The sequence below is a fragment of the Ascaphus truei genome, chromosome 4, assembly GCF_040206685.1.
Source record: "Ascaphus truei isolate aAscTru1 chromosome 4, aAscTru1.hap1, whole genome shotgun sequence".
Classification (NCBI taxonomy): domain Eukaryota; kingdom Metazoa; phylum Chordata; class Amphibia; order Anura; family Ascaphidae; genus Ascaphus; species Ascaphus truei.
The window spans coordinates 208,001,765-208,017,511 of record NC_134486.1 but is presented as its reverse complement, the minus strand read 5'-3'; the positions used below and the strand labels follow the sequence as shown (position 1 = coordinate 208,017,511).

The 15,747-nt window shown below is 43.1% G+C and overlaps 1 protein-coding gene across 3 annotated transcripts in view; it reads right to left on the bottom strand.

Moving 5' to 3' along the window:
- Nucleotides 1-15,747, bottom strand: part of ERO1B (endoplasmic reticulum oxidoreductase 1 beta) — a 100,682-nt gene that overhangs the window by 42,700 nt on the left and 42,235 nt on the right. The window contains exon 1 of one of the 3 annotated variants that reach the window (XM_075596799.1): nucleotides 8,042-8,331. The exons of the other annotated variants lie outside the window; for them this stretch is intronic. Within the exon in view, the coding sequence (XP_075452914.1) occupies nucleotides 8,042-8,134 (93 nt within the window). The 5' untranslated portion in view covers nucleotides 8,135-8,331. Of the gene's footprint in view, nucleotides 1-8,041; nucleotides 8,332-15,747 lie in introns of those variants that run through there. 3 annotated transcript variants of the gene reach the window in all.

Below are 15,747 nucleotides of genomic sequence, written 5' to 3'. Positions count from 1 at the left end.
AACCAGGGCTGCCGACAGCTTTCCCCAAGTCCCATGGTTGCTAAGCAGGAGGTCGTGGTGGATAAAGATCTCGCTCTCTCTGGTTCAGACCACCAGGGAGGGACCGGCTCTTTCGGCAGGCCTGGTTGCAACCCTTGAACATAACCCATGTTCAATGATTAATATAAAAAAGGTCTTTCCACTCTGGTGCAAAAGTTGACAAATTATCCCCTCAATTTATATTTTAGGACGTGCAATACTTTGTACTTTTCTCTACACAACCTTATATGATATACATTATTCACTCGTTTATCATTATGAATGTTATGCCATCGGAACTACATAGACCCAATCATGTTACTCACTGCTTAAAATGATGTATTGCTGTTCACATAAGCCATTTATTCATTTATTTAGGCTAGGATCTGTGCAATATATTTTTGGGAGTTATGTGGTGTACGTGATCACTTTTTTTCTATACTTAGAAAAAGGGTGCAGTTATTTAGCAATTTCACTTGACGGCATCAGTTGATCGTTGCATTAAGGGACTAACATGTAGTTCAATAAGTGACTATGTAAATGCAGCAGTGTATAGATGTAGTAAACCTAATAACTAATAATAGTCAGTCCCCCCCCCATCATAGCAGACACGGTCCCCGGTGCCAAGAGACTTGCTTGTTCATCTGCGGCACAGTAAGGCTGGGGCTATGGTACCGCAGACCTGGGCGAACAGACTGCCTTAAGGCAGTGCTGGCGTCAATGCGGCGTGTGAGGGGGCGTGCGTTGTGCAAGAAATCAGTTCAAACTGATTTCTTGGCGCGACTGGCCGGCCACGTGAGCGGAGCTCCGTGACGTCACTGGCACGCGCACGGAAGGCACGAGTACCATGGCCAAAAACGCACCCGCTTCAAGCGGGTGAAGTCACGGCCGCGCACGCCTCCGCACGGGCGAAGGCACTATGGACCTGGCCTAAGTCTTGCTGCATCTGTAGTTTTAGTGCTTATCACCTGCAGGCATGTCCGACTGGCAGCTGTTGTGATAGACATGATTCCCAAATCATGTTATTGGCTGCAATATGTGAAGGACCCAAACTAAATTTACAAGTCCCCAATTCACTATTCAAAATATACTGAATGACGGGAAAAGAAAAAAAGGACCTCAAGTAAAATGTCCAATTATTTATTAACTAATAACTGCTTCTTTAAACATTGCTTCATACATAATTGTGGAACTCGCTGTGCTGGCTTTTGCATTTGTGTGTGAATAGCCACTTTATGTACACGTCAGAATATTTGTAATTTTGTCACCACATTCTCACTCTAAAATAAATGTTTTCTAAAAGTGGAAAGAGTATGTTTAATTTTGACTACCGTTCTAATTAATTTTGTCAGATCTCATATGCATTTACCGCCTTCAGACCTTTCTGCAATATGAAACTACACCAACGGGGTTATGCTTTAAAGTTGGTCTCTTCAAGTTTTTCAAAGGGGCCAGGTAAAAAATATATATATTTAGGTGCAGAAGGGCCACAAGCTTATTGTAATGTAACTGATGATACATTAAAATTTATATTTAAACATTTTACAAGCATTTACAAAATTGGTCCCATACACATTAGCATCATCTTAAATTACAAGCGAGATTTAGTGTGACAAACTGCACTTGGATGCCAAGAAACTGGTTTGAAACTACCAGGGACAGAGTGTCCAACAGCCACATTAAGGCCCTTTGTGAGTTGGATTTTGGCCTGTGGGCCACTAGTTCAAAAACCCTGCTCTAAAGTGTGTTAGTGCTGATTAGGCACAGAAACGCCCATTCAAGGCAAGAGCATAAGCCCCTATGTACAACTACATGCTTCCAACCATCTTAAATGCATTGTATTTAAATAACACGATCTTGGTGGTTGATATTGAAAAAAATAAAAATATAAAAAGAAAAGATATGTCCATCAAAATTAACATTTTAGGGATTTTGAAGTGCTTGAGACATACATACTATATATTTGTATTAAAACTTTTTTTTTTTTTTAACAACAAAATGATATTATGAAATCAATGACCACTGCTATTGCACTTGACCAGTCTTCGTGGGGAAGGATTCTTTGGTTGGTTATTACTGCAAGGTTGGGGCCTTATAAATTGAACCTTTCTGGCAGTTTTGCCTACTTCGCCTGTCTCTTTAGTTGTAATTTTGCCAAGAAAGAGGTTGGGAATGAATATTGAAGATCATTTTCAAGGCAGCATGAACATTTTTTTGGAGGCAAGTGCAGGTTGTCCCATTTTTCAAAATCTTTGAGTATTAGAGGGACATTATCAAAATCCCTTTTTGTAAAACACACAGAACTCACTTTACATAACTAAGCAATTACATTGTGGCTTCATGAACTGCATTTCCTTCAACATAATACACGTTTCCAGCAGTACTAGTGTACCTAAGTGGGACGAAAAATACCATCTTCATTTCCCTCAAGCTTGTTAACAGGCGGGCTGCAGTGTTTTTGCGCATAGCAAATGTGATTTAATTACTTCATCAAAACATCTTGTTATCAAGTGAAAACCAACAGGGACTACTTGTTTTGCTGAAATAGTCTTGCCACTTAGCAGCAGGTGCAAAAATGCAGATAGGAAAAAAATACAAGGAGTAAATACACCTGGCGAGTAAACCTGCATTCTAAAAATATTCAGAAGAGACGCACACAGCTGTTCCTATAGTCGCCTAGTTGGGGCTCGCTAAAATGTACAGCCTCAATATGAGAAACAAATTGCTTCATATGGCGTGCGACAATATTCTACCGTAAAACATCGAGATGCGGAAATGTGTAATAGTCTTTGTATTTTCTACACTAGTCTATGGGTCTTATTCTATACAGTGTGATACCGAAAGCCCCATTTAAGTCAGTTGGGTTTTACATGCGGTAACACCAAATCTGCAGCAGTACACTTTAGAGAATAAGGCCATATGGGACACATGCATCTAGTGCGGAGTTATCGCATCCATTCCACCATTAACTCCCATTAAATCTGCAATCCTACAGCTTGTTCTAACACTTCAATTTCTATTAATTATGCGCCACTTGACTATACCTTGTCAAAACCCCTTTCTATGTGAAAGTTTCTACCATATTTGCCCCCTCTCCTTCAAACAGTACAAATGAAGTACCTAGTCTAATTTTTAGAACTACAGTATTAACAATTTTCTTAACAATAATCAATAAATTGGCATCACTACTACTTATTTCTGCTGTCAATATCTCTCCTATACAGGCAGTCCTCGGTTATCCGACACAATGCGTTACTCAAAATGGCGTTGGATAGTGAAACGTTGTAAAGCGAAACACGGTTTCCCATAGCAACACTGTTTAAATGAAAGGTTCCGTTCCCGAAGGCATTTTTAACACTAAAATACACCAAATATTTTATGCAGGCAATAAGATATGCAGCACACACATAAATTATATAGTGTATATACTGTATTATATATATAATATAACATAATAAATAATATATTATATAGTATAATATAATATTGTATAGTATAATATGATATACAGGTATACCCCGGTTTAAGGACACTCACTTTAAGTACACTCGCGAGTAAGGACATATCACCCAATAGGCAAACAGCAGTTCACGCATGCGCCTTTCAGCACATCCTGAACAGCAATACCGGCTCCCTACCTGTACCAAAGCTGTGCGCAAGCGGGGAGACTATAGAGCCTGTTATAAATGCGTTATTTACATCAGTTATGCACGTATATGACGATTGCCGTACAGTACATGCATCAATAAGTGGGAAAAGGTAGTGCTTCACTTTAAGTACATTTTCGCTTTACATACATGCTCCGGTCCCATTGCGTACGTTAATGCGGGGTATGCCTGTATATACGCTCTTACGACGCTTTGCAACGTTGTTTATGTGAATGTGTATATATATATACACACATACACAACGTTGCAAAGTGTCGTAAGAGCGTTGGATAAGCCATTTTGGCGTTGTAAAAATGAATATAGGTATGCATTGCATAGCGTTGGATAAGCCATTCGTTGTAAAGCGAAGCGTTGTAAAACGAGGACTGCCTGTATAACATAGCATCCTGCTTGTTTTCTCCAATGCTTTATATTGCTTGCCTACTTTTAAATCCCCTGAGATATTGCCTGCAAGATCCTTTCCTCTATTGTGATATTATGGTGCCATTAATCTTGTATACTGGTTTGGATTCTTGTAGCATAAGTGCATGATTTTGCACTTTTTTGTATTAGGTTGTAGTGAGTAACATTCCTTGAGGGCACTTACATTTTTTTTTTTTTTATATATATATATACAGCATTTGATTACCTTTAATGAAAACTAATTACATAAGCTGTGATCAATCAGCAAAAATTCTGCTTCCCCGGGTTCATGTAATGGCTGACTAAGTTTCAATCAATCCTTCTGTCAGTTTAACTCAGAAGCTACAATGTAATCTTATATTACTATGCCAACATTATCTATTGTTACAGTTTGCAGCTAAAACAGTCTCCTGCTGGGAACACTGCAATACTTTAATGTTTGTGAGAAGTTATTGCCAAAGATCTTGCAGTGCTGGGGAGGTGTGCTAAATAAAACCCACTATAGGAATCAAAAGATGCTCAGTATATTGAAGCTAATAAAAAAATAGCAGGTTTTTTATTTTTATTTATTTAAATGCAGAATTATCCAATAGTATATAACAAAAAAAAAAAAATAATAATAAAAAAAAAAAAAATTATATATATATATATAGATATAGATATATATATATATATATATATATATATATATCTATATCTATATCTATATATATATCTATATCTATATATCTTTATTTTTTTTACACGTTTTGCTGCTTTAAAGAGCAGCAGTCCCAGTACAGACCCTTGAGGAACTCCACTGGTAACTTTCCCCTTGTCCAACCGAGTCGTATATCATATAGCTGAAGCTTCATCTGCAGTAGTAGGCGGATCAAGAGAGAGGGGGGGGGGGGGAGGAAGGAGCAACCAAATACAATATGCTCACAATGGGTACTTTAAATTGCAGTAATTATCTACAACTTTAAATTTTAGACATGTATAGATACTTTGATGGCAACAAAATTATGTTTTATACCACCAGCATAAAAGAACAAAGAGTGGTAATTGCTGACCTAAAGTAGTAGGCATTTCAAGCTACCCTAATACAGCAAACAAATCAAAATATATATATATTCATTAATAAATTTAAATAAATAAGTATGCATGTGTTTGCTTATAACCTACAAAAAAAAATCATAGTTATGACATCTTGCAGCTCTAGTGTGAAGACACAATCTATTTTGAATTACTTACAATTTAAATCTTGGTGCCTGAGAAACAGACAGTAACTAAAGCAACAAAGCATGCAACTTGCCCCAGGTCTAAAACTAGGTTCTCCCATTAGAAAGGGAGGGTCATTACCAATGGGCTTTCCCTTCCTTCAATTATGTCATTTATTTCCATACTAATCCCATTAGATGAAGGTTGGGAGTGCCAAAATATCAACAGTGAGACACTCAATTTGCAGCATCCCACTGTCAAGTGAAGAAGAAAAACACCACCAGGGCTATATAAAGCGTAAATAGCATATGTAGTGAAGGTCCGTCCTATGTACAATGTATCTAACTATTCCCCCCAGTAAACCACTCAGACCTACCATGTTTCACAACACACGATGTGGAGACGAATGGTTAAGTAAGATCTTAAATCCATTTTATGCCCACAAATTTTGAAACGCTCCTCATAAAAGCACTGTGTCCATAATGATGACATTTTGATTATATCTTATTTGCGACTACCCCAGTCTTTCCACTATTACACAGCAAATGTTCTGCTGTATGTTCAAACTTCCAAGTATAAACTTATTTTTTTTAACAATATTAGCTACCTAGAATAATCACTAAAGCTTTGAAGTATCAATTAAGTCAAATTAAAGCACCGTCAATAAACACTTGAATAAACCATGTGGCATACTTACACAAAACAGCTGAGATAGCAACATTGTTTAAATAGAAGGATGGATATTACTATAATCTGTAATTAAACGAGTCACTATTCTTGTCGGGCTCAGATTTTTGGAATCTTTAAAAATAAATATGTGCTTTATATAACAAGCACAGCTAGAGAAGGACCCTATTAAAAATACATTTGTCAAACTCAATTTTGTACTAAAGAAAACTTGCTGGAAAGGGAGAGAATATAGCAATATACTGTATGCGTGTTTTTTTTAGTATAAAAACATTTAGCTTGTTCACTTTAAGGGGAAAATTTTCTTAACAAACCAACTTGAACCATCTGCTTATTAAATACCAAATGTGTTGAGGGTCAATACTAGCAAATGTTGTTTTCTTTTAGCTCTCTAAATGACTCGATATTAACATATAAATATTGCCCTAACAAAAACCGTCATAGATTGACTATATGGCATAAACAGAAAGGGTAGCAACTTTAGAAAAACCACTGATGTGGCCTACTGCTTCTCTGAAACAAGGGACATCTGAAGCCACCAGCAAAAAGTAAATTGTGATCTTGGAATTAATGACAACACAGGTGTTGATTCTTAAAAAAAAAAAATATATAATATTAAGTGATGAACAAAAAACAATTGTGATGAGTCAGAACTCGTCGATCCTGCGGATTGCCTTAGACAAGCATGTGTAATACACATAATATTCTGCCGTTAAATACATTGAAAGCAAACTTAACCGAAATGTTCTTGAGAACGTTTCAAAACATGGACCATAAAGGAAATAAAATATGCTTTCCGTAAGCACAGTACCTTTGCCATTTTCTTTATTTCGTGACAATTTTTGGTTTTATATTTATTTGCGTACATGCATATATACTTGCACAACATTTCTACTTACAGGTGATGCTGATGTATCATTTTCCCACGTGGTTTATAGCTGATGTGGAGTGCATGACATATGGGGGCAAAATAGCCTGAAATAGCTGTCCTACTGGTTAGTTATTTATGCTCAACTTGATTTTCCATTTATTTCTACGTGAAATGTGCTACAAACCCCTCTTCTAATTATTTTATTGGAAAAATCGTTTTCTGCATTATCGACATTCTTTCTTTTCCTTTATTTTAAAAACAACTTGACCCTTTCTAATAGTTTTAAAAAGCTTTGCACCTCCTTGTTTACAAAACACAGACAAGCTTATTTTTTGGCGTATGACAGTAGTTTTCCTTTTTTTATTTTTGATGCTGTACCACTTCTGATGTTTGTGATTGTATTGTTTAGGTATTTCCACATACAAAAAGTGCCCGCTGGTTTCTAGCAGATAAAAAGGATTTGCTCTGTACTAATTTTTGTGCACCAACAAAAGGCAGCTGCTACATTTTTACACGAACTTGTGTGTTCGTAATTCAGCCGAATGATACAATCGTATACAAAGCTAAGGCAGACTGTAAATGTTACTGGGTGGCTCTGCTCCTCGGGCTGTGCAGCAAACTTCTCTCCATACGCATTGTGTTATGCCACAGAGATGGCTGGTGACATCGCCCCGCACCTGTGCCTCCCTCCTGCACTCACCTGTGACTCCCTACCTCCCTCCTGCACTCACCTGTGCCTCCCTCCCTCCCTCAGGCACTCACCTGTGCCTCCCTCCCTCCTGCACTCACCTGTGCCTCCCTCCCTCCTGCACTCACATGTGCCTCCCTCCCTCAGGCACTCACATGTGCCTCCCTCCCTCCCTCCTGCACTCACCTGTGCCTCCCTCCCTCCCTCCTGCACTCACCTGTGCCTCCCTCCCTCCTGCACTCACCTGTGCCTCCCTCCCTCCCTCCTGCACTCACCTGTGCCTCCCTCCCTCCCTCACCTGTGCCTCCCTCCCTCCCTCCCTCCTGCACTCACCTGTGCCTCCCTCCCTCCTGCACTCACCTGTGCCTCCCTCCCTCCTGCACTCACCTGTGCCTCCCTCCCTCCTGCACTCACCTGTGCCTCCCTCCCTCCCTCCCTCCTGCACTCACCTGTGCCTCCCTCCCTCCCTCCTGCACTCACCTGTGCCTCCCTCCCTCAGGCACTCACCTGCTGCTTGCTGCCCGCGGGGATGCAGGTGAGCGCCAACGTGAGCAGCACAGGGGTCGCTATGCGGAGTGTGCCCCCGGTGGCTCTGACCATGCTGCTCCCCGCCTGTCACACCGTCCAGCCGCCCGCGCAGGTCTCCCTCCCCCCTTAATAAATGGATGTGGTGGAAGGGGAGGAGATCCAGCCTTCCTCCCCCTCCTTGCCACCGTGCAACGGGAGCCCGGTCCCATGCGGCACACACAGGAGCAGCATCTATCTCACATCCTCACCGCACCGCTATATGGGCGGGGTCAGGTCTCTGAGGGGGGCGGGATCAGGTCTCAGAGAGGGGCGTGGCCATTGGAGTAATAAAGGCGTGTCTTGTACAATTCCCTTCAAATCACGCCTCTTGTCCGTCTCCGTTATCGTTCTGACCACGCCTACCCAACGCGCCACGCCCCTCTTGGACGCGGCGTTCTAAAGCAAGCCGCTACCGCTCGCCCCCCCTGCGGCACTTAACCCCTTCGCACTTGGGCTACTTTCCCAGCACTGTACTTGCAGGAGTAACCGTTTTGCCCGTCAATTGCAAAAAAACCACCTGTAAATAGAACACAGGGAAATGTAATCCAAGAGCGCGCCCTCCACTACCTCCAGCAACCGCTTGGTAAAATAACCAATGAGGAAAGGAGTTTGGTTAAGAGGAAGTAAGAGCTCGCGGCGGCATAAAACAGCCGGGCAGCCAATAGGAGATGACCACGCGGGACACTGTCTCGGTACAGATGAGGAAGGGAGAGGTTGAGAAAATAACGGTCACTTCGTTCCAAATGACAAGCCACGTGACGTGGACACGCGAGCTGCGGGGTGACCGTTGCAGTGACATTTGTATCTGTGCACCCTGCCGGAGCTGGCTCACAGTGATGGAGCAAAGTCCTCTGGCTGTAAAATTGGCAAAACAACTGCACTACAAAAAGACAAGTGGTCGCGGAAAACCACGGATTTTTGGGGGTTTGATAAATATGCTACTGATAGTTTGCTCCAGTATTGCAGCCCGGAGACTTGATATATATATATATATATATAGACCCCCAAAATATTTCAAAGATTGTGGAGAAAAACAATGTTGGCCATGTGATTGTCACCCTAATATCAGTGATTAAGTGTCAAAGATTATACCCACTGGCCAACATGTACAGAGTTGACAATGATTTGTTAGTAATACATAGGGATCATAGATTACAATAAAATTTTAAAAAAGTACTACCGGCAAAAATAGGATGAAGCTTGTGTAAACCACTGCATCAGATATACTGTATCAAAGAAGAAAATGTCAATGGTTTCAAAGAGAATGCTTTTCCCTCAACAATAAAACTGGTGCAGTATTGACCGAGTTTTGAAAACAAGACTGATCAATAACCCCCTATATATTTGGATAGAAATATACTGATTTGTACAGACTGGTCGAACGATGGTGCAGAGGAAGTCAAGTCTGCATTTTCACTTTTTGTCAACATAAAAAAAATAAGTTACAACTTCCTACCAGCAACAAACAAAAACTAGATATACACATATACACATGTAGCCAGGTTCCCCCCTTGGTCCCTCCGCTGCAGCTGGGGAAGAGTGCGGCTAAGCAGGGAGGTTGCTGACAGGCGAGCAGATCGCCGGAGGTACGCGGCGGATCCCTTCGCAGGGCGCCGCCATCTTCCTAATTGGCACGCATGCGCAGTGGCACCCGAGTTGTGGCAGCCATTACAGGATGCGCGCGAAGTAGCAAGAAGTGGCTGCAATGTTCTATTAGGATCCGCAGGGGAATTACAATTCCCAACAGCCCTACGAGCTGCACAAGACATGGGCTAGCACACCCAATTGGGCTGAAGGATTCTCGGAGGCACCAGATAGATACATTTGGCACGTTTGCGTGAACACGCCAGTCAGGAGCAGGACACCAAGGAGACAGGTAGTGTCTCAGGTGCCAGTGGCCCCGAGACTAGGCCAGATCTTCCCTATAGGCCCCTCGTGGCGATTGCCGTCTGCGGTCTGGGACCAGACCCACGTTTATCCATTGTCAGAGACTCAACAGGGATACCATCCAGCAGGAGGTCCCTCCAGAGGCAGACGCCTCTTTGTGGCTCGGCGAACCTTCAGCCAAGACAGCCTGGTCTGGACAAAGGCCAGGAAGGTATCGTCACAAAGTGCACCAGCGGCCATACATACTGTGGGAAGCGCTGTGCCACACTTGGGTGGGAATGACAATTGTGGGCTGGACACTGGAACACTGGTGCCCCTGCACCCAAGTACTGATAGAGATATATAGATATATATAAATAGAAGATATCCTGCACTCCTGTAGTTAAAGCAGTAGCAGCTGGTGCTAGTACCATATAAATAAACATCATACAATACCAGTGGTGAGGTGGTAAAGAGGCAACAGCAATTCAAAGAGAGCGTTATATTAGTATAGAGAAATACTTGCACATAAAATCGACGTTTCGATCTCAGAACGGGATCTTTATCAAGGGGGGTGCAGAGAACAAGTGACAATCGGTGACATATATACCCAAAAGACACACCTACCAATTACAATCAAAAATCGCGCGAGAAAAAACAGGTGAGGACATAGTTCAGGTGAGTGAAGCAGCAGCTGTGTTAAAAGTCCTGCTATTGGTTACATACCAGTCACGTGATAGGTGCTCAGGAGCGTCCTGTATTGCCATAGTGCCCATATTGAACTTGCACAAGACAGCTGGTTAGTTCATCTGGACCACGAAGAGCAGGAGCGTCTAATCCCCCACTTTAGCGTCTGTGGTTACCTTGGAAACCATGCGCGCAAACGCTGAGTCCTCCGCTGGTAATAACGAACCATGGTAATACACTCAAACTGATAAATAAACAGTCTGCAGACCATTAGTGTATTATCCTCTGTAATGGTAGTCCTAGCGGAAGGGTATATGAAGGAATACTTCCCATAGCGATCAAATGATAATATATACTTAGAAAACGTCTGCGATCAACGTGGTGATCACAGGGCACATGCGCACCACATATGTTGCCCGACTAACTGCAAAATCAACTGAGCCATACGGAGTCCCCTCATGGTGTCCTGGCATTGTCATGGAAACCACTATGCGCAACTGTAATACATACAAGCGGTATGCTATTGCCCCAAAGTAAAAGAGCTAAAGTTAAACCAAGTCAAAGTAATATAAGGAAAATTGGGGACAGGGGACACAGAGGGTACCCGGCCTGGAAATAATCGCATGGTAAAACATTCTCGAACCAGGAGTGGAAAAAAAGGAGGGTTGTGTGCGAGTGAGGAGGGGAAGGAGGAGAGGGGTGGATAGGAGGGAGGGAAAGGGAAGAGGGGAAAGGGGGGAGATGTCAGAGGAAGATGCAGCATAAAGTAAAGGGACATGAAAAGGTCTATACATCAATGGACAGACTATACATGCACAATATGTACAGGACAGATAAGATAAACATAATACCACAGGTGGGGGATAGGGAACATAAGCCGTCACATACAAGTCCTACAATAATAGTAAGCCACTATGTTAAGATGCTAAAGAAAACAGCAAAGCTGCTCCCTTTCTGTTTCCACACTCACGCCACCCCGATAGACCCCGAAGGGTCAGTGGGACGTTGACTCTTTCCTTTCCTCCCCAGTTAAAAAGTAAAAACATGCATTAGGCTTATATACTGTTTGTATTTTCAATATTGTGAAATGCTATAACTGCGTAATAAAAAAATTTGAAACAAAAAAAGAAAACAGCAAAGACTCATATCCTTGTTAAGGCCCTTTGGAGCCATAGTATCCAGTTTGTGTATCATTCTGACCTCCAGTTGGAGCGGCAGCTTGTGTCTAATCCCACCACGAGATGGAACATGTGCCTATATGATGGCAATGTACCTGAAAGTGGCCAGGCCATGTTGTTTCAGTTTGAAGTGTCTGGCTACTGGTAACAATTTCAAATCATCTTATCAGTGGAGTCAGAGAGGGCCTTTCGTATGGTGGATCGGTGCATAGCTATCCTCTCCTTAAGCATCCTTGATGTTTTTCCGACATAAAATTGTCTGCATGGGCACTTGATATACACCACGAATTTGGATTCACAATTTAGGAAATCAACTATTTTGATGGGATGACCCTTGTAGGGGTGCATGAATGTATTACCCAGCATCAGGTATTGGCCGTTAACACAACCCTTGCATTTGTGAACAGCAGGAGCTTTGGTGAGCCACATGGGGGCAGTGGCATACTTTTCCACTGGGTCCGATTTGGCGAGTAAGTCACCTATATTACGTCCCCTCCTGTAACAAGAGGGGTGGTGAAACGCGTAGAGCTGTACCGCCCACAACATGACGTAGCTGTGGAAGGCGCCCCTGTGCTCTACACCTTACACCCTGTGCCTGTGCGGAGCAGCGTCTCTTGCAAGCGGTAGTAGGATCGGGTGACTAGATCGGAGCTCCAGACGGAGGCGGTGTGGTGAGAGACGGTGTGGGCTTTCATCCAGGCTATATCATCAAGCTTTTATAGCTTCAATGCTGTTTTAAACATGTATACACTGTAAGTGTGCATTTTATAAGATGTATCGATAAATGAAGCTTTTCTGCCAGATCTGTGCTATGTGCGTTTTTCTCCCTCTCTTGCTGAGGTATATTCCCTGAATGACGGAGGCCATTGGTTACTTTTTCATCTGTTCATTGATCTACACTGCCTGAAAAACTCTTCTCATGTGAGTAAGATAGACATAGGAGTCAAGATTGATTAGGGATTATTCCCAGCACTGTATTTACATCCGCACTTAAGAGTTTCTCTTTTTATGTTTTTTCCCTTATGCTCCCCCTGGATCGTGTGATACAAGTTCTACTAATTGGGGAAGAGTGAAGACAACCCCACCAGTGGGTTGAAGCAGGGGGTCTATGCACTGTTTATTTTGTATATATCATATATATTCACTTGTTAAGTTTTGTTTAATTCACAGTTCGTCATACAAAGTCACTTGGAATTGATTGTGTTAGTATTTATAGGGCAGTTAGCGCCTTAATTACACCTTTTTCTTGCACATTAGTATTGTATGTAGAGAATGTTAAAGCGGTTGGTATCCTTGACTCTGGTTGTAGATTTAAAGAAGTCCTCCCGCGTTGGCAGCCGTGCCTTTACGAGTGCCTGCTCGATCTGTCTGGTCATTGTGAGGAGTACGGATGCACGCCTACCCCGCACTTCCTGTCGCGCAGCTCCGCACACACGTGGGGCACCTTCAGCCCGTACTCCTCTCCTGAAACGCACAGCGTGCATCGGTGACGTCACGGACTCAGGCTCCGCCTCGTGCCACACGCTCCCAGTGCGCAGCGTGCGCAGTGACATGTGCGCCACGCCCAAAAGTTCTGTGGCAACAACATCAGCTGATACATACAGCTGCACCTGCTCATAGGCTGGAACCAATCACAGGCTTCTGTGGAGGCTGTGCCTCTGCTCCGCCCTCCATGGGGATTGGCTAATCAAGCCTATATATGCTCAGCTGTGCCATAGGCACTTTGGCTGAGCATAGATTGTGTTACTCTGTGTTTGCCTCTGCTGATCCTGTCTTGTCCCTGTCCTGTTGCCTTGCTTGCTAGATTAACCCCTTGTGTACCGACCTGGCTTGCCTTTGACCACCCGCTTATCTGGAATATTGAACTCGGCTTTGATCTTCGACTACCCAACTCTGACCTTGGCATAGTACCTTCCATGCTCCGGACCTCTCCTGCACTGAACCTGGCAAGTATACAACTACCCTGGCCTCTCCGCTCCAGACCCCGTTACCAAGACTATCCTACACTCCGGACATGGCCCCCGTGTCTGTAGCTGGTGTTTACCTATTCCCATCTCAGTACCGGGGTCTCGTCCTGTTTGTGGTGAGCACAGCGTAACCGTCGTAGCCTCTTTCTTGAAAACGTGCCGCCATATGTTGAATGGCAGCTTCAAGTTCTTATGCATTACTAGTAATCCACCGTACACGTAACATCTGAGAGAAAGGCAGCCCCCTCTTCAATGGGGTGGGTGATGACTCCTGACATCTATGAGCGTGTTTTTACTCGTGCACTTCGTGTGAATCCTGGTGCACAATGTGTTATGTTTATATACAGTAGTGTCCAGGAATACAATTTCTGTTGCACTATAATGGAACGTAAAGTGGATAGTTGATGGTATTTCATTAAGATATGCAATACATTTTATCAGGTCCTCTTCACATCCGCTCCAAATTAGAAACACATCATCAATGTACCTTGAATAGTGTAATATGCACTCAGCATGTGGAGCGTCATGCAGAAGATGGGTGTGTTCATATGTATCCATGAAGATATTGGCATAAGCTGGGGCCATGTTGGACCCCATTAGCTGTAAATAGTAAGATCTTTCGAACCCGAAATAGTTTTTATGAAGTATAAGGTCAATCAATCAGTGTTGTGAGAAATTCAGGTGGAGGACCAACATATTGACCAGAGCATCCCAAATGGTTCCCAATTGCCTCCATATCTTCCTGATGAGGTATATTAGTATAAAGACTAGAAACGTCCAGGGTTACCAAGAGGTAAACCGGAAGTGATGTCAGACGCCAGTGGGAACAGTGTAACAGCTGACCGGAGGCTGAGGCGGAGGAGTGGGGAACGCTGCGAGACGTTTCTTTCTCTCAATATTGGGGCACTTCATCCTGAGGACCTGATCCACTCTGATGAAAACTGCACCACCCATCTGCCACTGACTGTTTGAGTCAACCCTGCCTATTTGACTCTTGCATCTTGTAAGTAGTCAATTCATTTGAGCCAAGTCATTTGGAGGCTTTTATTTCCACGTTGCCATTTTGCTGCACTTAAATGTTTTTTTGTTTCTCCCCCATGCTCCCCTTGGATTTTGTGTGTTTTGCTGTTACTATGGGGGAAGAGTGAAGACTACCCCTTCCAGTGGGTTCCAGAGCAGGGGGTGAAACTGTATTTACTTATTACTATCACTTTCTCACTTATTTAAGTTTTCAAATTGGGAACTCGCTCAATTGACGTGGGAACTCGGTTAACCGCAAGTCAATTGACGTGAGAAGCCCATAGCCCAGCATTGCCAGCTGAAGAAGAAGCCATAACTAGGGAACGGAAAGGGCTAGCAACCTGAAATTTTGTGTGCAGCCCCAGAGTAACACCCCAAGCACACACATGTTAAAAATATAACTTTATGACAAGTGAAACATGTATTTTTAATAAAGTGTATTTTTTGCTGCAGTTTTAAATGTACAGACAGGATGAGGTTTTTTCTACCGTCATTGTAATGCACCCAGGGACCAAATGTTTTAACACCTATGATCTGGGACACTTTCCTATGCAGACTTCATAAACCCCACGCTGAGGCAGTGCCTGTGAGTCTAGGGAAGTGTTGCATATGAAAGCCCCAAAGCCAGGATGTGTGAATTAGGCTACGCTTATAGTGCCGGCGACAGCGACGTCGCTTCAAAACAAATGCATTGAATCTGTAGCAAGCGCTTATAGTAGGGGCGATGGCGCGAAGCGACGAAGAGACATGAATCTCTGTAGTCAGTAGAATTTGATTTTTACAGAGACTGTCTCCTCATGTGACAGGCTGTAACCAATCAGATAGCTTCTGATCCGATGAAGGGAGAGGGGAAGTGTCTGTGTGAGAGTGCAGGGAGAGGGGGGGGGATTGTGTGGGTGTGTGTGAGTGTGGGGGGGGGGGGATTGTG